Here is a 22219-nt window from a genome sequence, read left to right as displayed (position 1 = left end):
CACATACATCAAGTATCCTTTTCTCCAGGCCATAATTGACGACCTCGGTCGAACGGACCCGATAATATCCACTTTGCGGCCGAAGAGAAGCATCGATGCCCGGTGCAGTGGATGCTCTACTTACAGCCAGATCTGATGGTTCTGAAATTATAGAGTCAGTACGAGCCTAACATGGTGTTACGTCACAAAGAACCGTGCCCGCCCTCTGATGAATATATATCACCTGATTACTCTCTCATGTTACAGTCCAATATTGTTACATCGACTACAATATCCCTCCAGACACGGGACAACTGCTCCTATAACCCTAACCTCTAACTGTCATATCTGCAGTTATTGTTGCACCTGCATCATCTTCTTCTCAGCCGATATGTTGCCTCTCACTAACACAACTTCTGTGTATGTCCTGGTCGCCAAGCACTGCCTGTGATCTTTTACATGACAATCGATGCATGCATATGCGAAACTGTCACATCCAATAACTTGATCGATCAGTTCTACAGCATTGAGCCAAGCACTCGAGAACAATCTCTGTGCATCATAGAACTGACTCTTCTGGTCTTGACTTGGTAATCTATTGGATGCTTGTGTAAGTGGGACTTGCATGCGCTTGATGTGTCTCTTGCAGCTTAGAGGCTGTTAACGGTCAAACTCTTCTCTCCCAACTCCCTGTGTACTTCCCAATAATAATTTAAAATTGTCGAAACTAATAGCAGAATGTCAACATTGAATTGCAAAGATCAAAATGATTCACACGTAATGATTATCACTAACGGCTCTTGTTGCCGTGCTATTTCCATATCTGCAACAAGGATCATCCATCAAGCGGCACAGCGGGGCACAGTAATCAGTGATCAGCGCTCCCTGCGTCAACTTCAAAACCAACAACATCTCATCTCAACTTCATCGCAATATCACAATGTCGACCGAAAGATCTCTCTTCAAGACCGTGGTCTATGGCCTATGGTCGTACCAATTTGGCTTCCTCTTGTTCGCAGAAACATATCAACTTCTCGTACACTCACTTTCCTTCCGTCTCCTTTTCCTGCTTCTCCCCTTCACATTTGAGCTGTTTCTCCTTTTCACCACAGCTTCTCGCATACCTGTTCTGGCCCCATGGACCAGGCGTTTCCATCGGTTCTTCTATGAAACGAGAGACTGGGCTATGGTCCTTCCAGTCTTGAGTATCCTCTGGGTCTTTGGCATTTTAATGGTTGCCGGCGTGGTTTTCACAGACCTCATTGGTTCGGGTTACGGACCCATCAACAAAACTCTCGTATTCATACAATCATACCTTGGGTTTGTGGTTTATATAGTATACATCGGGGGTGTTATAACCTTTATCCCACTGCCGTTTTGGACAGCTTTTGTTGGTTTCCAGGCTTGTATGCGGGTGAAGAACCTTGGGAGTCCCGAGGAGGAAGAGGCGATAGGATTGACGGCCAAGGACGACGACGAGTGGAACGACTTTCAAGATAATCGGGGCAACTGAGCTGCACTATATTTAGCAAGCCAAGATTTCTTATTGAAACTGTATGTACTCCGAAACCCATGCTAAAAAGTCCTCGTTCAATCATGTATCCTCCTCGTATGCTCAAATTTCCCCTCCATTCCTTTCCCAACAACACCCATTAGAAATTCATCGTCGCGCTACATACACTGATACGATGTAGTAGTGAATGGTTCAACACATAGATCCAGCCTTGTGTCAGAGCCCGCTGTACCATGATAGAGTGTAACGGAACTCGTAATCTTGTACTTCTCACACAGTCATACAGCCAGTGCTGGACATGTGGTTTGAGCAGCCCCGATCGCCGGGAACAACTTAGGCATGGCTCATCTGACCATCAATGACGCTATCATTTCGTGGGGCAGCACCATGGTCCTTGGGCTCAAGAGTGTCGGTCTGGGAGTGAGCGATGGGCTCCTTCTCGTGATGGTCAAAGAAGTGATGCTTGCTACCCCTCTCCAAATCGTCATCATCCTGGCCAGGGTTGGCGGTCTGATACTCGAGCACCTTAAAGATCTTGTAGCAGCCGAAGGCCAGGAAAGAGCCCATGAAGGGACCAAGGTAGTAGATCCAATCATACCCATGGAAACCAGCGACAACTGAAGGGCCAAAGGATCGAGCAGGGTTGATAGATGTGCCAGTCCAGTTTGTCAGGCAGATATGAGCGATGAAGACAGAGATACCAATGCCGATGGGGGCCAGATGTGTGCTGCGGTGCTTCTCAACGGCAAGGAAGTAAACAGTCAAGACAAGTTGAGCAGTGAGGAACATCTCCATGAAAACACCCTGAGCAATGCTTGTACCATTGCCGAGAGCATTTGTGACGAGGAGGGGTCCGGGGAGGAGACCGTCGGTGACTCCCGCAGCGGCGATAGCGGCAACGAGTTGTGTAGGGATAATAGCAAGGGCATGAAGAGGTGGTACAGCGCCGACGAGGACCAGACCGAGAGTCACCTAGAGAAGAAAAAAGAGTGAGCATGTGAGTCAATCAAACAAGTTGGTGCGAGTGTCACTTACAGCCGGGTTGAACATGCCACCACTAACACGATAGAAGATCCAGACATTGACGGCGAGAGCAGTACCGAAAGAAGCAGCAATGTACATCAATGAAAAGGGCTCCAAGGGGGCAGTAGAATTGGTAGGGTTGTTGGTAACAAGGGCAGTCTGGGCACCGATGAAGGAGAGAAGAAGAAACATGAAGGTTCCGCAGAATTCGCCGAGGACGATGACGATGGCGTTTCTTACACGGTTGGGGATGGGACTGCCTGCTCTGCGATCCGCTACGGCTTCCTCAGTAGGCAAGCCAGACATGCCCGTGTCGGTACGAGTGAATTGAACCATTGTGACTTGATTTCAGTGCTTTGTGATGGTGCGTGTATGATAGGAAAGGGAGAGGAGTAGGACGCTCAGGAATGGTGAGGTGAGAAGAGGTGGCAGCTGGTGCTAAGGGACCTGACAAAAGAGAGTGTCTTCGATGGCGTACTCGGGGATTTTATATCGAGGAGAGCAAGAACGAGCAGGAGGGAAGGGCATAACCTCCCGAGCAATGATATCTTCAATCGAACCACACCTCAGACCAAACGGTGCAAGTGGCGTCGTCCCTGAGTGTAGTAGCCGCATCTGCATCTCAGCTCTCATCGGGGGTGGGCATCACATCGGCAGGGTAGGTACCTTAGGTAGGGTACGACACGGAATGGAGTCTGACTCTGATATTGATACTCCCGAGAGAGGAGAGGAGAGGAGAGGAGAGGTGTAACTCGGGTTACGCTACGGGGATAGCCTTTCTTTGTGATTGCTTGTCCTTCACGGACAAGGTTCCTGGGGGTTATCTGAACGGGGGCCTTTTGTTCATGTCTATCTGCCCAACATGATGCTGTCTAGGATATAGTTACAGTGGCTTTGAGAAACCAAGCATATAAGCATCATGTTGATCATCCAAGCACACTATTTGCTTACCACAGTATCAAGTCAACTACTGTTCTCTGGGTGATGATGTTTACAGGTCAGCACACACAAGGCACATCGACTTTAGTCGGAGATGGCGTTTTGTTTTTTTTCAAGGCGTACCCGCATACATGAAAAGAGAAAAAAAGGCGACTATTGCCGCTCCCTCAGCTGGTGAGTCGTGGCGATGGAATATTGAGACGAGACATCCGAAAACTAGATCACTAAGGGTAAAGCGCAACGGTACTGAAGCTGAAAGCTCTCATGACGTGTGGAGAAGGTTCAAGTTTTCTCGTGTAAGTTGGACCATTTGCACCAGAGGGAGAATGTCGCTGACGGGTCCGTCTCGGGCAAGCAGAGCTTGGAAGGGCTAGTTCCAGAGGGGAAGAGGAAAGTTTCATCTGTCTCTTCAGCTCGCTTCAGTTGATCTCACTCGCTTATCCCCGCATGTGAAAATTACATATCTTATTAACCAAAAGAGCAGTCCGAAGACATGCACATCCGCATCCACAATCACCACAGTATGAGAAAGAGTATGAGCATGAGTGAACCAGGCCTAGCCAGTATCATCCATGCCTGTCAACGGCGGCAAGTACCATTTAGATTCAACGGGCGGGCGTGCTCTAGTTACCAGGTACCATCGAGTCATCGACGAAGCTCCCCTTCTTGTGCCGTTTGGCTTTGGCTCTCTTCAACGGTCATCTGCTTTGCTTCAAGAGATGTAGCGTCTATGACACCATGGTCCGTTGAAGCTAGAGCAGCATCTTTCATGACGTTGAGGGCTTTGAGCTTGTAGCCTAACTTCAGTTGTGTCTCTGCAAAATTAACTTTGTACCATCTAAGCGACGTCACTTTCTGCAATTATTTTTATCAACTCTATTGGCTGGGTCTATTCCGCTTTCTTGCATCGGAATGAAATGTCCTCGAGACTCGACTCAGAGAGGCCGACTCAGCGAAAAAGGCTAGAGACAAAAACAATAATAAAAGGGTCCAGAGAATCGGGTTTCCAAAAGAGTCCTCCGTTTGCGACATGCGGATTCAATCACAATCCCCATCAGACAAGGGCTCAATAGTCCAACGAGCTTACAGGGCCTAGATCCTTGACCCTGGTAGAGATCGTGATGCAACTGTCCCGTTTAGAGACAAGGGGGCGGGGAACAACAGGATAGGATACTCGGACCCCGTTATCTGACAGAGATCAAAGAGACCAAAGAGAAGAGAGGAGACATGTATCAATCCATATCCAGTCTTTCCAGCTGCTTCTCAGCAAGCCATGAACCAAGTCTGCTCCACCATAAGCGGCCAAAACACCAGCACCATAGCCACGATACTCCAGAAACAGCATCCCTGCCCTAAAATCCTAGTGCAAATCTGCAACTCCAAGGATACTATTACCACTAGATCCACGATAGTCCCTGAAGCGAACGATATGATCCATCGCTCCGTGCCGTCCCCGAACCGTCACGCCATTAAACGAGGCCAGCATAGCGACTAACATCAATAATCCAAGACTCGAAAAAAGCCATGTTCCTGAAGAGGCTTGAATCACATCTGTCTTATGCTGAGATCTTCTTTTCTTAGCCTAGTTTAATCGTATAAGAGCGAGAATAGCTAGGCTTGGAAGGTCACGTTTTCGATTTCGAGGCTTCAATGTCTCAAATGCAACCAGAAAGGGACGCGCCGCCGTTCCCGATACCAGCTGAATCTCCTAAGGCTGATATTAACAAGACACGCCTCCTCAGCGCCTTTAGCGGTGAGATATGTAATCTAGCGGTTATTCTGCCTCAACTGGTAATGTCGAGTGCATTGTGGAAATTCGGCATTTGATCAGGCATGGTCGAGAACCGCCTTGCGATGCTGTAGGATGAATGTAGATTAGGGCTGCGAAAGACGTCTGCTGAACCTAAACATGGCGGCAAAGACTATCAATCATTCGTTGATCATATCACGGAGCAAATAGTTGCTAGGACTGTGTGATAGTCGTTTCGACCCAAAATATCAACAACAATACCAAGCGTCATTGGATATACAGAAGTCGAGGTCCGAAACATCGCACATCCTCACCCGTGAACATAATACTCTAACACATCACCTCTGCATGTATATGAATCAAGACATGCATTCCAGCCTGAAGGAACGGGGATGTGTTAAGTAAATCCACGAGGGAACTCATGGGGCCATGATCTAAAGCCATGGACATGTAGGTCATTTGATCCACGACTATCACCGTGGGTCCAAGGCTCCAATTCGGTGTAAATTCAACGAAAGAGACATTTCATACGCATATCAAAAAAAAAAGTCCGGGGCCGTCGTATCATCAGGGATACAACGGGTAGGCCCGTCCCAAACGCGCCGATCATCAACTGCAGTCTCATGCATATCAAAGGATTCGTTCCCATTGTTTCGACTATAGAGCCTATCAGGATGAACTGTCAAGGTCATGGATGTATGCAGTCGTGCTTGTTTGTTCGGATTTTCTTTTGCCTCTGCCGTTGAGATGAAACTCGGTTCTGCACATAAGCATCTTCCAGAAGCCTTGTCCTTGTCTTTTCTCTTTCGCCGATCATACCTAGGTGAATACGTTGTGTAACGGCTCGTTGGCAGCCCATCGCTCAATGTTCTCAACCTGCTGCTCATACCACGACTTGATGGTGTCCTCCTCGCAATAGCCCATGTGAGGGGTGACCAGAACTTGACTTGATCCATCGCGACCCCAGTTCTTGTTGCGCCACTCACTGTCGGCCGGGAGAGGTTCCGGCTCAAAGACATCGACAGCTGCACCCCTAATACGGCCAGCCTTGAGGTGATCGAGAAGATCTCTCTCCACGACGAGGGGTCCGCGAGAGGTATTGACAAACAAGGCTGTCGGCTTCATCTTTGCCAAGTCCTCTTTGTTGACTATGCCGCGTGTCCTATCAGACAGGACAAGGTGGACAGACACCACGTCGGCAGTTCTGAAGAACTCATCTCGGCTTACCACTTTGAACGTCTTCTCACCCTCCCCATCCTCAACAGGAAGACCAGCTTCCCTGGCCTTCTCGTCTGCCGCCTCCTGTGTGAGATTGCTGCTCCACGCGATAATCTTCATACCCAATGCGACGTTGAGAATCCTCGCGACTGCGCTTCCCAATCTCCCGAGGCCGAGGACACCCAAAGTTTTTCCTGAGAGATCAGTCGCGAGACCTGTTTGCCACAGTCCCTCCTTGACAGCGGCGTCATCCCTGGCGATGCCTCGAGCGAGCGAGAGGATGAGCGTGACGCAGTGTTGAGTGGTGCTGCCCGTGCCAGCGAGCACTGGCTTGCCGCTACGGGGCTTATCAACTGTTCCGGCAACTGGGATCCCTCGTTCTTTGAGGGCATCTAGGTCCAGGGATCTGTTGCGAAATGCTGTGGTGAGAAGAAGCTTCAGAGAAGGGAGTTGCTCAATCAACTCTCGAGGGAAGGGTGTGCGCTCCCTCATCGTGCCTAGGTCGATCAGCCGCTTATTCTCGGACCTTCTAACAAGACTTGATACTTACAGATAACATCGAAGGGCTTGAATCTCTCAACTAGAGCATCCTTGTTCGATTGTGAGCTGTCTTGGTGGTTGTAAGGCAGCAACGTATCCTTGATAGACACGACTTCATACTTGGATGGGTCTAGTTTCTTGAAGAAGGGGTCAGCAACCCCTTGGTAGTCGTCCAGAATTGCCACTTTGGTTGGAGCCATTGTTGGAACTGCAATAGGTTTCGTGGTTGATAGAGCTGTAGCTGTGTTGGCGTATGAGTTAAATGGAGAGGTAAGCAGTGTAAGTAGTCGTATTATAGACACTGTGCCAGGCCGTTGCTTCTGAGCAAGGGATGTCGGGTCAATTCTTTAGAGCAGCCGCTATTAATTCTCCTTTCAGTTGTTATTCGTGAAGATATTCTAGAGTTTTAAACGGAAGGTTGTGACGTTGATTACGAATGTCGTGAGGTGGCTAAGTTCTCTGCCGGATGCCGATCCGATCTCGCAATAGCTCCCCGGATGCTATTCTCGGCAGAACAAGGCCAAGCTTCAGTGTCTAGTGAAACATAATGAATTACATGATCATTCAAATTACCAATCTATTATTACATTTCGAATCTGACAAATCCAACGACTCTCAATAATTCGAGATGAAGATCTATCTTACATCTTGCTGGGCATTCTCATAGCACCATCCAGTCTAATAACAACACCGTTCAACATGACATTCTCAATTCCCTGTCGCGCCAATTGCGCAAACTCCTTGGGCTGACCAGCTCTCTTGGGAAATTCCATCGCGCCCTCAAGACTCTTCTTGACCTTCTCGGGCATCACACTCGTCATTCGGCTGTCGAACAGACTGGGCGCAATAGTCACGACTCGGATGCCGTATCGAGCAAGATCTCGTGCCATGGGAAGTGTCATGGCCGTCACAGCGCCTTTACTAGCAGAATAAGAGACTTGACCCTTTTGTCCATCGAAGGCTGCTGATGAAGCCACCATGATGACAACACCTCGCTCGCCGTCAGATCCCTCAGGCTCTACCTTTGCAAGGTGCTCAAGAGTCTGGCGCACGAGGTCGATTGTGCCGCGGAGGTTGACATTGATAACAAAGTCAAAGTCATCCAGGCTGAAGGCAGCACCATTGCGGTCGAGCATCTAGTTATTCAGTCAGTTATAGACTCACACACCCAGTCACAAATTCGAAGAGTCTTACCGTCGCAGGAGTTGATACACCAGCTGCAGCAATCACACCCCCAAGAGGCTTCCCTGTCTCTTTGGCCCATTGTGCAGCACCTTGGACAGCCTTGGTTACGCTCTCTGTCTCCAACACGTTACATTCAAAGAATTTGGCTGATGAACCCAATTTCTTGACTAGTTCTTGGCCGTTCTCCTCATTCATGTCGAGAATGGCCACGTTACCGCCATTGGCGCATATATCTTCAACACATGCCTGGCCAAGACCAGAAGCACTATACCAAGTCAGCGACATGTGATTGAGTGTTTTGATGTGACTCTGCCTACCCTCCGGAGATGACAAATGTCCGGTCTTGAATCTTCATGATGGCTATCGAATGTATGAAATTGTTAAAAAGTATGAAAAGAACGGGGAGTGAGCTTGTATCAAACTAACCTGGGGATATCATTCAATCTCGGCGATTTAAGCACACGTGGGGAATCTGGGGGTGGCTGACCCGAACATGCCTCGGCAACTCGTCACCTTTGATGGGTCCTCATAAGTCATGAAATGCTTGCAATTATCTACAGTGCAAGTGAGACTATTGAAGAATATCGAACTTTTGACATCATAATCAAAATAATGGCAGGTTCCGAATGGTTCGGCATCAATTTTAGTTTGTACCCAATTGTTGTGGCAACATGATGGTGCAGGGTAACTTGAATACACGACGGCAGCATTATCTTAAACGGATTTTTCAATTCACTATATGAGTACTACTTGATACTCTTCACTAAAAGCTTAGCAGTAGAAAGGTAAGTTGAGCCATCTAGCTCTAGCCTTGCGAGGCGATCTCCGACTTGTTACATTCAGAGATATGCTGCAAGTGAAGCGTTGTTCCAGGGGATCTCGATGCGGACGGCTTCAGCGACAAGCTGTTCGAGAGCAGGAATCTTCTCAAGCTTGTACTTGGCCAGAACAGAGTCATGGCCCATCTGAAGCATGCACTGAAAGAGCTTGGAAAGGGAAGTAATTCCATTCCTCTCTCCAATGCCCAAGACAGTGGTGTCAATGTGAGTGGCCCCAGCCTCAATCGCAGTGTAGGCGTTGGCGACAGCACATCCAGTGTCATTGTGGAAGTGAGTCTCGATGTCGCATCCGACCATCTGCTTGAGCGTGGAGATCTTTTCATAAACCTCACGGGGAGAAGCGCCGCCAACGGTGTCGGCAATTCCAACGCGGTGGGCGCCGAGACGGTCCATGAGCGAGTAGAGCTTCAGAATCTCACTGAAGTCGGAGCGAAAAGAGTCCTCGCCGGAGAATCGGACCTCGATGCCGTGGGCTTGGGTGAATTCGATGACCTCCTTCGCCTTGGCGGCGATCCAGTCGAGATCCTTTCCGTGGGAATGCGTCATGAGCTGAGTGGAAGTACCGATGCACATGTTGCTGTGGTAAAAATGTTAGTTGTATGTGAGAATTACATGAGATGCTGAATCGACTTACATTCCATCGACACCGGTCTCAACTGCAATTCTGGCATCGTCCATGTTGCATCGAATATGGCAAAGAACCTTGGCCTTGAGACCCAGCTTGCAGATAGCCGCGCAGTCCAACTTGGACTGAGGAGAAGCAGCAGGCGAGGTCACTTCGATCTGGGATATGTGTTAGTTGAGATCTACTGTCTGCTTGTTCGACAAACTCACGTATTCAACACCGACGGCATCCAACGCTCGAGCAATCTTGAGCTTGGTCTCGGTGTCGAAATCGCCATAGATGAACTGCTCGCCCTCACGCAGAGTAGTGTCGATGATGCTCCAGTTGGACATGCTGCCCAGGGATCGGATCGAAGTTCCTCCAAAGCTGGGTCCATCGCTAATGGAGCCGGAGCTGTCCGCAAGGGAGCTCTCATCGTCTGATTCATCGTAGGTAGTAGTAGTAGTAGTAGTAGTAGTAGTTTGGTTCAAGTCGCTGACACCAACATCCGTTACGGAGGCTTCCATGACGAGGCCTCCATCGTTTCCTATGAGGCATTAGCTGGGAACCAACATTGTCTATCACATAGAGTCTTACCAGTCTCTCCACCCGAGACTCGGACAACCCCATCTCCATCGCCAATTGCATGGCCGACATGGTTATCCACGCAATTCGCTCCGCAGCTATTGTCGCCGCTGTTGCTACTGGCGGCACCTTGGCCCATGGTGTGGCTGGTATGGTGGGAGATGGGGTTGTTGGCGGACTGCATTGTGTCTGCTTTAGCATCAAGGCTTTGCGGTGTTCGATCTATGTGTCGTGTTGCTAGCTGATGCTGTCTACTTTGCTTGACTCTGCTGGGAGAGAAAATTGCGGGAGGGGGCTTTTATGTAGACCCATACTTGGTGACTCAAGATTGGCCGCAGATCGGCCTGTGGCTAATATCGATGTATCCATTTGAAGAGCCAATGGGTCAATAAGGTTCTCAGGTCTTGCATTCGGTGCTACATTGACGGCAAACAATGCCACGTACAGCGTAAACATTGGAGGAGATGATATGTCGGTTTTCTATGGCTGGCCTACAGTATACAATATTTTGGAGTTGTAAGAGAATGTTGGCTGTTACCAGCTTCTGTTTTTTACCTAGGTCAGACAGCTAAAAATTGTGTGTGACTGTCTTAGTCTTTCCACACGTAATAAGCTTATTTACCCGGAATAGTGCAAACGTCAACTGAATAGCAAGACACAGTTCTATTCTTGTATTTTCTGTTTCAATTCGTAACTTCAGGGTTGAAACTACACTGAATCTCTGAGACAAATACCGCGTTGTCAATTATGCAGACATGATGCACCGCAAGTCGCAAGCAAAGGCGCTAGGCGAGGACGCATTTAGTGTGAATCAGGCTGCATGTCAGTAGAAAAATCAGAGATTTCATGTCCCGAGAACCCCAGATTTTGCATCTCTACCGATCGGCAAATCTATTTATCTGTAGCCAATTATCTTATCCCAAGAATTCAAGCACTGACAACGCTCCACTCGAGCTCAGGCGGTGTTATCGGGCTCCCATTTACGGATACATCGTCACGTTATCATCACCTAATGACGCTATCTCCCGTTACAGAGCGAGGACGCCAGCTATTTACAGGGCGACCCACCCTCGCTCTCACCGAGCAGACAGAACAGGGCATGTAAACATCCATTCCATCCATGTCCAGGGATCGATCGCATTACATCGTCTTTTCTTGTCAATTTTAACGGCTACAAAAACAAGAACAAGGTCACCCTACTTCTCCTCTATATTCTACCTACATCCGACAGCAACCCTCTTCATACTCCACTTGCCTAATTACCTACCGCGATAACCAAACCGAGAGCCAAGACATGCGATATCGTCCGACCGCCTAAAACATATCCGCCATTATTTTCCGCCATCTCGTCATTTGCCCGCAATGACCAGGCCTCGCCGGCACTCCGGCGCGAGCGAGGAGAGCTCGGGTACGGCTCGGGAGCAGGTAGGCGAGAAGAACATCGTCGTCGACGCGATACCAAGCGGCTGACCATGATAAGGAGCTAGGGAGCATGTATGATTACCTGGCCAAGATTATATTGCTTGGGCCCAGCGGAACTGGAAAGTATGTCATTATCGAAACATTTAGCAAGCGACATCGCACACTTTCTTTCGCGACAGCAGCGCTTCTACACCAGAGTCTTTGACTGACTGTTTTGTGCCTTTATAGGTCCTGCCTACTACACCGTTTTGTCAAGAATGAATGGAGAGTCTTATCGTCGCAAACTATCGGCGTAGAGTTTGCTACAAAGATCATCAAAGTTGGTACCGGGTCAAGGCGGAAACGGATAAAGCTCCAGGTACATTACACTCAATCGCGCGACAAAGAAAGCACGTTAATAGGACTTAGCTTTGGGATACAGCTGGAACAGAGCGTTTCCGATCAGTCTCTCGCTCCTATTATCGAGGCGCCGCGGGCGCTATCCTCGTCTACGACCTCACCTCTCACGCATCCTTCCGAAACCTACAACCTTTCCTAAATGACGCTCGAGCGCTTGCATCACCGAACCTGAGTCTTATGCTCGTTGGCAACAAACTAGATCTTACTGATACACTCGTCGACACAAGTCTTCCGCCCCCGACACCAACGAGCGTCACATCCAACTCAACACTGACATCTGGTATGCTCGGCGCTGGAGGCAGCTCTTATACAAGTACAGCCACGACTAGAGATCGCGGGGCATCCATAAGCGCAGGAAGTCAGCAAAGGGCAACAGTCGCGCCAGAAGGCAGAGAGGTTACGCGAGCGGAATCCAGTCGATGGGCCAGCACAGCAGGAATATCAGTGGTGACAGAAGCGAGCGCATTCAACGGCGAGGGCGTCGACGAGATCTTCGAAAGACTAGCAAGAATAATTCTCACAAAGATTGAATTGGGAGAAATCGATCCAGATGACCCAGCGAGTGGGATCCAGTATGGCGACAGTGGTGGATGGAACACAGCTAGTGACGGAGGCAGTATCAAGAGTTCTATGACAGGCGCCACTGTGGAAGATGGGCATAGCGGATTGAGAAGGAGGAGGAAAAAGAACAGGACGCAGAACTGGGGACTACGGGAGTGGGAAGAGGTGTTTACGCTGAGCAATCGGCGGAGAGGAGGTGGTTGTTGTTGATTGTTCAAGTTACACTTTACCTCTTTTCCGCTTGGAACTCCCAGTAATGGATAGGCAGTGCTCGACGATATCCGGTTGCATGGTTAGACCGGTAGTGTTTAGGAAGACATTCGTTCATCAGCGTGTTTGGCGTTTGGATAGACGATATGAAGCTGCGAACTGCAAACAACTAAGCGAGTTCGCGAGCTGTACTTGAGTCCGAATAATGTACTGAGTAATGACAACCCTTTCTTGAAGACTTTGATAAGATACCACCCTTCGACATTGCTGTTTGATTTGAGTACCAGTTGCTCTATTCTTGAGAAGCAAGCAGTGAAGGTCAACACCATCTATACTAAAGATTGGGTGTAAGTGGTGGTCTAATATTGACGTGAAATTCACAAGTAAAACTGAGTGAGTTTCTCATCACCACTGAAATTCCACCATTCATCGCCACGGAATTCAGCTTGGATTGGAGAACTGGAGTTGGCGCTTATTGGTGTGACGGATCGACGTGCCGCAGAAGCGCTTGTGGAAGCTCTTCTGCAGCGTAAACGTCGAAATAACATGTTGTCTCTCAGAGACTGACCACTGAGATTGGGTAAAAGAATTAGGCGTCTTACGAGGATTGCCCGTACCTGGATGCATTTGTCCTACATCGCGGGGTCATCATGACTTGCACCTGCCCTGGCAAATTGCCCGGTTAAAGCCATGGTTCCTTCCACGTCAAAAAGGTTGGATCGTCAATCAAAACATTCCTTTCTATTCCTATTCTGTATTCTTCGACTTCACTCTTTCATAAATCCCCGAACTGATTTCCCTCGCAACTTGCACAATCATAGCTTCACTGGGACTGTTTCGTCATGGCTCCCCGCACTGTTACCCCAATCGACAAGAACTGGCAATTCAAGCAGGGGAAAGAAGACGACTCCTCTTATTTACCAGTCGCTCAATTTCCAACAAACGTTCATCTTGACCTCTTACACCATAAGAAGATTCCTGACCCTTATATTGGAAAAAACGAGCTCAAAGTTCAATGGGTCGGAGAGACTGTCTGGGTGTACAAGACGACATTTTCTAGCCCCGAGATTCATGATGGTGCAAAGGCGGTCTTGGCCTTTGATGGTCTTGATACCTTCGCCAAGGTTGAGTTGAATGGGGAAGAGATCCTTGAGACCGAGAACATGTTTGTTCCCGAACGGGTAGCCGTCACAAAGAATCTTAAAAAGGATGGCGAGAATGAGCTCCGCATCACGTTTGATGCGGCGTATTTGAGAGGATGGAAGCTAGTGGAAGAGCATCCTGACCACAAGTATGTTGTCTGGAATGGAGATGGCTCAAGACTGCCTGTTAGAAAGGCGCAATACCACTGGGTAGGTCATTCCATCTTTGGTGTTTCATAGTATCTAACTAGTCCTTAGGGCTGGGATTGGGGCCCTGCTTTGCTTACATGTGGTCCTTGGAGACCTATCAACCTCGAGGTTTACGAGTCTCATATCGCAGATCTCTACACTGAGTCAGAAGTTGAGAAGTCTCTTAAGAAGGCGGATGTTGTTGTTCAGGCGGCTGTTGAAGGCAAAGCCTCACGAGTCCGCTTTGAAGTCTCTTTAGACGGAAAGAAGATTGCATCTGAAACCGCACATGTAAAAGACAAAGACGCAACCACTACGTTCCACATTCAAGATCCGGCTCTCTGGTATCCAGTCAGATATGGAAAACAGCCCCTGTATACCATTAAGGCCATCCTTCTCGAGGACGATAACGAGATAGATACAATCTCCAAGAAGATCGGCATTCGCAAGCTTGAACTTGTTGAACGAGAGCTAGATGGCCAGCCAGGCACCAGCTTCTTTTTTCAAGTCAACAACATCCCGATCTTCTGCGGTGGAAGCAACTGGATTCCAGCAGACAACTTCATTCCTCGAATTGCGAAAGAGAAATACCGAGACTGGGTCAAGCTCGTTGCTGATGGCAATCAGTTTATGCTCCGAGTTTGGGGAGGTGGCATCTACGAAGAAGATGTCTTCTATGATGCCTGCGATGAATTCGGCATCCTTGTTTGGCAGGATTTCATGTTCGCTTGTGGCAACTACCCTGCCTGGCCTGACCTACTCAAGTCTGTTGACCGAGAAGCTCGAGCCAATATCAAGCGACTTCGCCACCATCCATCAATTGTTCTATGGGCTGGCAACAACGAGGACTACCAACTGCGTGAGTCTGAGAATCTCACGTACGACTTCGACGACCATGACCCAGAGAGCTGGTTAAAGACCGACTTCCCTGCCCGCTATATTTACGAAAAGCTACTTCCAGACGCTTGCAAAGATCTTCATCCAAATGCCGTCTATCATATTGCCAGCCCCTGGGGTGGCAAGGTGACCACTGACCCAACTATTGGAGATATACATCAATGGAATGTGTGGCACGGCTCTCAACAAAAGTACCAAGACTACGATAAGCTCGTTGGGAGATTCGTTTCCGAGTTTGGTATGGAAGGCTTCCCAGATATCAGGACCATCGATGCTTTCCTCCCTCAAGGCAAAGATGATCCTGAGAGATTCTCTACGTCATCCACGATTGACTTTCACAACAAGGCAGATGGACAGTTGCGTCGACTGGGCCTTTACATGGCTGAAAATTTCCGTTTCACGTTGGAGCCCTTGGAAGACTACGTCTACTATAGCCAACTGCTACAAGCCGAGGCTCTAGCCTCAGCCTATCGGCTCTGGAAGCGACAGTGGCAGGGCCCGAAAAAGGAGTATTGTAGTGGTGTCTTGGTTTGGCAGACCAACGACTGCTGGCCGGTCACTTCATGGGCCATCTGTGATTACTACCTTCGACCCAAGCATTCCTACTTCACCATCAAACGGGAGATGGCACCTATCACTATTGGCATGACACGTAGAGAGCACAAGCACCCCAGGAACAAATATACGAGGGTTGATATTGAGACAAAGGTCAAGGTTGAGATTTGGGGAAGTAACCTCAAATTGGAAGACGTCACTGTAGACTGTGTTGTCAAGGCCTGGGACGTTGAGACCGGAAAGGAGACATACTCCCAAACAGTTGTTTCTGATCTAGTTCTCCAGAGTAACTGCTCGACGGAAATCAAAATCCTGGATGTCCCCGTTGAGAAGCCCAACGCTGATCTTGAGGCGAAGACTGTTGTTGCAGCTTACTTCTACCAGGACGGCAAACAGATTGCACGATATGTCAACTGGCCCGAGCCACTGAAGTACCTACACTTCCAAAAGCCGAAGAACCTCAAGTCTGAGCTTTCTGAAGGATGCAAGTACGTTGAGATCAGCGCCGAGGTGCCTATCAAGGGACTAGCAGTCTTGAGCGAAGACGATGAGGTCAAGTTTGAAGACAATCTAGTCGACGTCGTCCCAGGTGAGATTGTCAAGATTGGTATTACGGGTGCCAAGAAGGGTACTGTCCTCAAGACACAGTACTTGGGGATGCAGGTCCACGATTGAGAGACAGAACGTGCTTAATGTTACATAAATGTGAAGTTCTGAATTGATAGTAATTGCGCCACTCGACCTTTGGGAGATGTCGTTTCTGTCTGGACCTTCAAGTGTTTCAGCTGTACGAACAGCAAGTTTCGATTGGCTTAAGCTATGAAGATCTTACAAGCTGCAAGCTACGAGCCAGCCAACAGCTACCATCCACACAAAACGTCTAACTTGTGGTTGCCACACAAGCATGACGGCTATCGTAACTTTATCAGGAAACTTAACCACCCCCGCTTCCCTGAATATTTGATAAGCCAATAGTCGCATATACTTTCATTATTATTTTCTTGATATGGGAATAATTGCCTGAGACGTCCTGTGCGACACGTAAGATGACAAAAGAAGCCAGATCCTGGTGTAAGGTATAAAGTGAGAGGATGGCAGTATCAAAATCCAAATTCTCGTCAACTACTTTCAAATACTGCATACTTAATGCTCGACCTTATTGAAATCATACCACAGAAGCTTTGAAGTAACTCGAACCTATACCATCCTCTCAAGACCCAAGACATTATACTACCACTATGCCTATCTATCTAAGCATGCAAAGAGTCCGCTTCTCCAGCCCAGACGCTTACGAGAAGTTCAAGGTTCTCTTCGCCGACACACGTCGCCATCTTATGACACTCCCGGGATTTCTCCACCTAACCTGGTGGGAACACCCTGACGATAGAAGCTGGTATAATGAATGCAGTTTCTGGACAAGTCGTGGTGCTCTGTACGACTGGCACAAGAATACCTACCATAAATACTGCAAGGAGTGGGCAGCGAACGGGGCTATTATGGAGGACATCATTACTAACTTCGAGCTCGTTGGGACAAGACTGCTTCGAGTGTGTCCTGTGTGTAATCATACTCAGGATAAGAAGTATAATCTTGCTGAGGAGCAAGCTGTTCTTCATGAACAGTGTCCGCAGTGCGGGTTTCACTTCCCGGTATTGGAGGAGACACCGTCAAGTTTTGCGGTTTTCAAGGATGTTCCTGGTATTCCTATGCCCGAAGGGGCCCCGACGAAGGTCGATGGTAGTAAAGTCGATGGGAGACAGACTGATGGGAATAAGGAGCCAAGTGGCTGTCCGATGTGATCGCTTGAGGAGACATGGTGGAAATGGAGTCGCTAAATATCTGTTTGTCTGTGTCAGCTTGAGGTAGTTGAATTAAGGTTGTCTCTGACAAAGCCTCGATGTTTCAGTGTCAGCGTGACTACCAACATGCTGAGCTGACAGTGCATATCCTTTGCAATGTGAGGTGCCTGCTCGTCTTGTATGGGAACCAATAGGGGCTGCTACTCTTACACCACAAGAGGACGGCACTACTATCCAGTAGTTGTATGCCCGGCAGTTAATAATGATGGTGCCTACATATAGAGAGATATAATCAGCCAGCACCGCGATGAGTTGAGCCATGAATCGTGTTTCCGGGGGCACTGGTGCATTGTATGCACCTCAGGAGACACTGGCGCTGAAGGCCGATAGAACCCACACGGTCAATTGCAGATGTGTTCTCTTGTCTCCAAAATTCCTAACTGAAGCATTCAGAACGAGTACCGATGCCTGTAAGGGATATTTTCAGACCAAGGAACTTGGGAGACAATAGGGGGTGCTGGTGAGGGTGCAAGCGAGTCTCGAGTGTCGTTTTCTCAGTAGCACACAACATACATGATCAATACGAAGACCTCGTGTGTGAAGAGCCCCTGGTCATACGAAGCAGCATATCCCGAGATGCAGCTGGCATTTTGCGGAGCAATGCGACTATACACTGTCTTGGCTAGGACACGCTGCGTTGGCAAGATAACAACGTATCACTACCTCATGCAAGGTCCGTATAAGACCGTCATCAAAGTTGCGTCGATGATTGGGCGCTATGAACATGACCTAAGAACTCTATCTTGAAAGACAACGGGATGGACTGCATCTCTATATCTAGATCTCATGCTGAAGCTGAAGACCGTAGTCCAGTACCAGACCTCCAATGCTAAATCAGTATTACCTGCTCTCGTCAAGAATTATTACCGGAGTTGGTACTGAAATCTTGAACCTGGATTCCCGTCAGATAAGTCAAGATTAATCCCCTGAACGATCATAGGGGGTTAGCTTTCCATTTTCCAAACAGTATATGAATCAGACTCGCTTGCTAGAAACAGATCGTAGGTTATGGTTGAACTTTCGGAGTCAATCAAAACATGCCGACCGCTTCTTCCAAGCACCTTGATGGCACACCTAAGACTGAGTGACCATAACGAGGACCTGGACGACAAAGAGAGCCAGTAGCGGCTCCAATGATTACTATTTCAAAGGTCCATATAGCTTTAAACGGGCTTGAAATGCCTGCCCCTGGCTGTTTCACCTCTTGAGTTATAAACATGGTCTGTCACCGAGTGAGGGGAGCTTGGTCACGATAGAAATTATGGAAGGGTCTCTAGAGCTTGCTTGTGTTCAGAGAAATCGACCTAAGGTCAGTGTCCCAGTGTTCTAGCGTAAACAAGATATCATATGATAGACGTGCTGTATCATGTTGATGCAGCATCTCGGCGACTATGGCGTGAACAGGAAGGTAGCAGAAGCAACTTCTTGTTGTGAATGGTCGTAAGTGATTAATCGAACAAGAGCGAAGAGCTAGAAGTATGTATTGATGGAAGCTGATGCACGAACGTTTTCGAAGATCTTAACTCGATATGGTGTGTGCAGAACACCATCCATAGAAAGGCGAGAGTAGTCTAGAAGTCTTGGAAGCCTCGTGCCTTGCGTGATTGGATATCACTGCTACCGCTCGGGTTGCCTCAAAGGCTTAAGGCACATATAGCTGGCTAACCGGGGCGCGTATCTATGATCGGAAGCCTGATCTCTTCCTGGGTGTGGGAACCTTTGTTGGAGTCTGTCGCTTGGAAGCTGCGTGGGATGGATTTCCAGGTGCCTCACAGGCGACTTTCCTTGCTGACGATGTTGAGCAATATGGGATCCTTATCGCGACATAGCTCTCGGTTAGAAGATGATAGTGACCAGCTAGGAAGGAGCTCAAATAATCAAGGTCGTAAGTACTTTTGTGGTAAGCCCTCCTAGCGGCAAGATCTCATGTAGTGGCGACACTCGTCGATTCAACGGTGACAAGGGCCCTCGGGGTACAGGAAGCGGGCATGCCACGTCGAATCGATGATCTCATCCAAAGTGAGAGAGGTGCCATATAGCATATGGACTCTTGGGTTTAAGGCCGATGCTACCTTGTGGCATCAAGTTGAGCAACGACTTGAGTTTAGACTAGCTCAGGGCAAAAGGACAATACTAAGCGTAAAGTTTAATAGATGCTTAAATGTCAAAGCGGCGTAACCTACTTTCAAGTTCAAGGATGACTGCGAGAACCAGTTTCGTTTGCTGGTTGTGAGCTCGCTTTCAGCCCTTGCTTTTGGTCCTAAGCCTCGCAACAATGGTAACCCTTTCGTTAAGAGGATTCCGGCGGGCCGTGGCGATCGTGCGGCATGGTCACGGAGGAATAAACAGATATGCTAAACAGTAGGATCGAGTATGCCTTGGGTACTAAGTTATTGAGAAGGCTCAAAGCAGGGTATGGGTAATGGATGGCAGCCAATTGCTGGTCTTCCTAAGCTATCAAGAGCGACCAGGGTTGTCAGCGTCTCCTGACTCAAAACATCGTTAGACCAGTGAAAAAGTTCCTTGGCCATAAGCGAGTGCTGTAAAGGATGGCGTGCGAGTGTTGTCGGGTAGTTTCCACGAATGGGTTGGTTGCTTGGATTCGGAGTTTTGTTCGGTATTGAACAAGAATGATACGTAGGTCTTGGCGGACCGATAATCTAATGCAACATATTAGAATAGGTACTATCCAAGAACATGACAGGTACTTTTGTTCTGATAGCATCATGCGGTGCTGATAAGGGTCAATTGATTGATTAGTCGGCTGCATCAGCAAGGGTCATGAGATGCAAAGATAGAGCGGGGTCCATTCGTCAAGGTACTGAGGTTGGCCTCGAACAAGGTTGGGCAGATACCTAAAAGGGACTCGAGATTAGCACCCTAAATCAGGCTTCGATAGGAAGAATGAAATAGAATAGAATTATGGTTAGAATTAAACTGGGACGGGAAGGAAGGCGCTAACGGGTAGCGAAATCCCCGTGTCTCTCCAGGGGTTAAAGTGGCTTGGCCTCACCCTTGAACAATGAAAGTTAGTGAACGTGAAGCCCTGATGATGATGATGATGTTGTTATTGTTGTTGTAAGTTAGACTTCTGGGGTGCGCCAATGCGCCTGCTAGGTCCAAGCCACAAATCTTTATCTCTGCAGACAGGTGAGACAGGAAAGAAACAGCAGCCCGTTTGCTCCTTCCGCTACTTCTCATTGGTTGATCCCCCTCCCCACTCAAGCTTGGCTCTTGCCCGTGGCATCTCCGGCCCCTCTATTACCTCTAAGGGATCAACCCCACCAAGGCCTCATAGTGGGAAACCTCAACTTTACAACTGCTCAGGATACTCTTTATTCTCCGACGCAAACTTGATGGGATGCGGACTACAACATATCATATCAACAGGGATACCGAATCCCAAGCTTTGGTGTCTTCACTACAATCTCTGAGACAATCGATATAGATCATCGAAGACTTGCGCAAGGAGTGCACTCCGACCCCTCGCTTTCAAATCACGCTGCCCTCCTTCTCATCCTCCCGTGGGAGACATAGAATCATGAGGCTAAGCAAGGGTACTTTTCCTACAACGTAGCCTCACTGTATCAGCCTCCAGCGAAAAAGAGCACTCGAACCAATGTCTTGTCTTGCGAGGCCAGCGGCAACAACGATACGCACCTACTCGGACATAGTGTCCCAAAGAGGAAGTTGATTTGATGCTCATTAATGACTGGAACTTCTATTCAAGTTGCAGCATAATTAGCTCTTGGTGTGAGACCCTTCCCGCACGGCTGTTGCCATCGGTAGGGCTAGGTCACCAAGGGGCAATGTCTAGCCTGCTTTGGCTATGCTGGAGTTGCGGAGAAGCATAGTTGCTTTATCAGGCAGTTCACTAACTTCCCGCTCAACTTCTATGTATCAACCATCAATTCACCAAGCCTCTGACGATAAACACCTCGAACTAGGATTTATGCATCTTCTACGGGCCGATCCATGATTCCGACTGGCTATGTTCCTGTTTCCGGCCTCCCATTAGAGGCTAGAAGGCATTTGCCTCCCCCCTTCGGGCCGCTCCCCATTATCGACTCCAGTAGTTCTGGATACCGGCAGTCACTGCCAAGATCGAGATATGAGGCTAGACCGAGACTATATGGATGATCTTTAAGAGTAACCTGCTGGAGGGTTGTTTTCTTAGTGCCATGTCGATCATGATTGACGGCAGGGAGTTCTACTAAACAGATCCTGAATACACCCAACTATAGCCAAGGTTATTGATGGTAACCTACTTATCCTTCACGCCCTGTCTCATCACATGCAATAGAAGTCCGTCAACGTACTCTGTATTGTTGTTCATAGCTTATGAGACAGGTTGGTGTTCTGGGCGTCCACTGAGACCCATTACGATATCCTGGTGCTCTATCATCAATGTATCCGTTACGATGAAAGTCCCATGCATCCTTCTTGGCCTTCATACTAGGCCCACCGACCTGGTTCTTGCATTCTCGAGAACTTTTGCACTCCCGTTATCCTGAATAGCCTCTCAGAACTTCTGCCGCCTCGATGCATCACATCTCGCCTTCCTCTTTTTGTCTGGCGTTGGTGAAAGCGATGGCGAGACGCTACGTAAATCTGTCGGTTGTCGCCGCAAGAGGAAGCTGATGAAAATGATTCCTTCGATTGTGTCTTGATGGGACTTCATGTCTGGGAATAGATGCAAGACACTTGCAGATTTGCACCTTACAAACCTTGCACTCTGTCAGTAGGGGTTGGGAATCTCCGTTCCCCAGGCTTTTGACTTCAGGGGGACACCAGAGAGCAAAGTCTCTCT

At 48.5% G+C, this 22219-nt stretch overlaps 8 protein-coding genes; 4 read left to right on the top strand and 4 right to left on the bottom strand.

Moving 5' to 3' along the window:
• Positions 1–919: 919 nt before the first annotated feature.
• Positions 920–1492, top strand: FFUJ_00416 (uncharacterized protein; the record flags this gene model as incomplete). Its single annotated transcript, XM_023573318.1, has 1 exon — positions 920–1492. One exon carries the CDS (start codon positions 920–922, stop codon positions 1490–1492), a length of 573 nt encoding a protein of 190 aa, XP_023425059.1.
• A 333-nt stretch (positions 1493–1825) lies between these two features.
• Positions 1826–2851, bottom strand: FFUJ_00417 (related to aquaporin; the record flags this gene model as incomplete). XM_023573316.1 has 2 exons in its annotated part: positions 1826–2464; positions 2528–2851. 2 exons carry the CDS (start codon positions 2849–2851, stop codon positions 1826–1828), a joined length of 963 nt encoding a protein of 320 aa, XP_023425058.1.
• Positions 2852–6023: 3172 nt separating this feature from the next.
• Positions 6024–7162, bottom strand: FFUJ_00418 (related to formate dehydrogenase; the record flags this gene model as incomplete). XM_023573315.1 has 2 exons in its annotated part: positions 6024–6919; positions 6973–7162. The coding sequence occupies 2 exons, from the start codon at positions 7160–7162 to the stop codon at positions 6024–6026; spliced, it is 1086 nt and encodes a 361-aa protein (XP_023425057.1).
• Positions 7163–7603: 441 nt separating this feature from the next.
• On the bottom strand, positions 7604–8502 carry FFUJ_00419 (probable 3-hydroxyacyl-CoA dehydrogenase; the record flags this gene model as incomplete). XM_023573314.1 has 3 exons in its annotated part: positions 7604–8098; positions 8157–8412; positions 8465–8502. The coding sequence occupies 3 exons, from the start codon at positions 8500–8502 to the stop codon at positions 7604–7606; spliced, it is 789 nt and encodes a 262-aa protein (XP_023425056.1).
• A 484-nt stretch (positions 8503–8986) lies between these two features.
• On the bottom strand, positions 8987–10359 carry FFUJ_00420 (probable homocitrate synthase, mitochondrial precursor; the record flags this gene model as incomplete). XM_023573313.1 has 4 exons in its annotated part: positions 8987–9563; positions 9621–9769; positions 9821–10137; positions 10188–10359. 4 exons carry the CDS (start codon positions 10357–10359, stop codon positions 8987–8989), a joined length of 1215 nt encoding a protein of 404 aa, XP_023425055.1.
• Positions 10360–11537: 1178 nt separating this feature from the next.
• On the top strand, positions 11538–12767 carry FFUJ_00421 (related to GTP-binding protein rab4b; the record flags this gene model as incomplete). XM_023573312.1 has 4 exons in its annotated part: positions 11538–11600; positions 11656–11720; positions 11826–11955; positions 12006–12767. 4 exons carry the CDS (start codon positions 11538–11540, stop codon positions 12765–12767), a joined length of 1020 nt encoding a protein of 339 aa, XP_023425054.1.
• An 842-nt stretch (positions 12768–13609) lies between these two features.
• FFUJ_00422 (related to beta-mannosidase) lies at positions 13610–16225 on the top strand (the record flags this gene model as incomplete). XM_023573311.1 has 2 exons in its annotated part: positions 13610–14119; positions 14168–16225. The coding sequence occupies 2 exons, from the start codon at positions 13610–13612 to the stop codon at positions 16223–16225; spliced, it is 2568 nt and encodes an 855-aa protein (XP_023425053.1).
• Positions 16226–16788: 563 nt separating this feature from the next.
• On the top strand, positions 16789–17349 carry FFUJ_00423 (uncharacterized protein; the record flags this gene model as incomplete). Its single annotated transcript, XM_023573310.1, has 1 exon — positions 16789–17349. One exon carries the CDS (start codon positions 16789–16791, stop codon positions 17347–17349), a length of 561 nt encoding a protein of 186 aa, XP_023425052.1.
• Positions 17350–22219: the final 4870 nt, after the last annotated feature.

This window comes from Fusarium fujikuroi, chromosome FFUJ_chr01, assembly GCF_900079805.1.
Source record: "Fusarium fujikuroi IMI 58289 draft genome, chromosome FFUJ_chr01".
NCBI classification, from domain to species: Eukaryota; Fungi; Ascomycota; class Sordariomycetes; order Hypocreales; family Nectriaceae; genus Fusarium; species Fusarium fujikuroi.
Note: the sequence above shows the minus strand (reverse complement) of the source record. Positions and strands in the feature narration are given on the sequence as shown.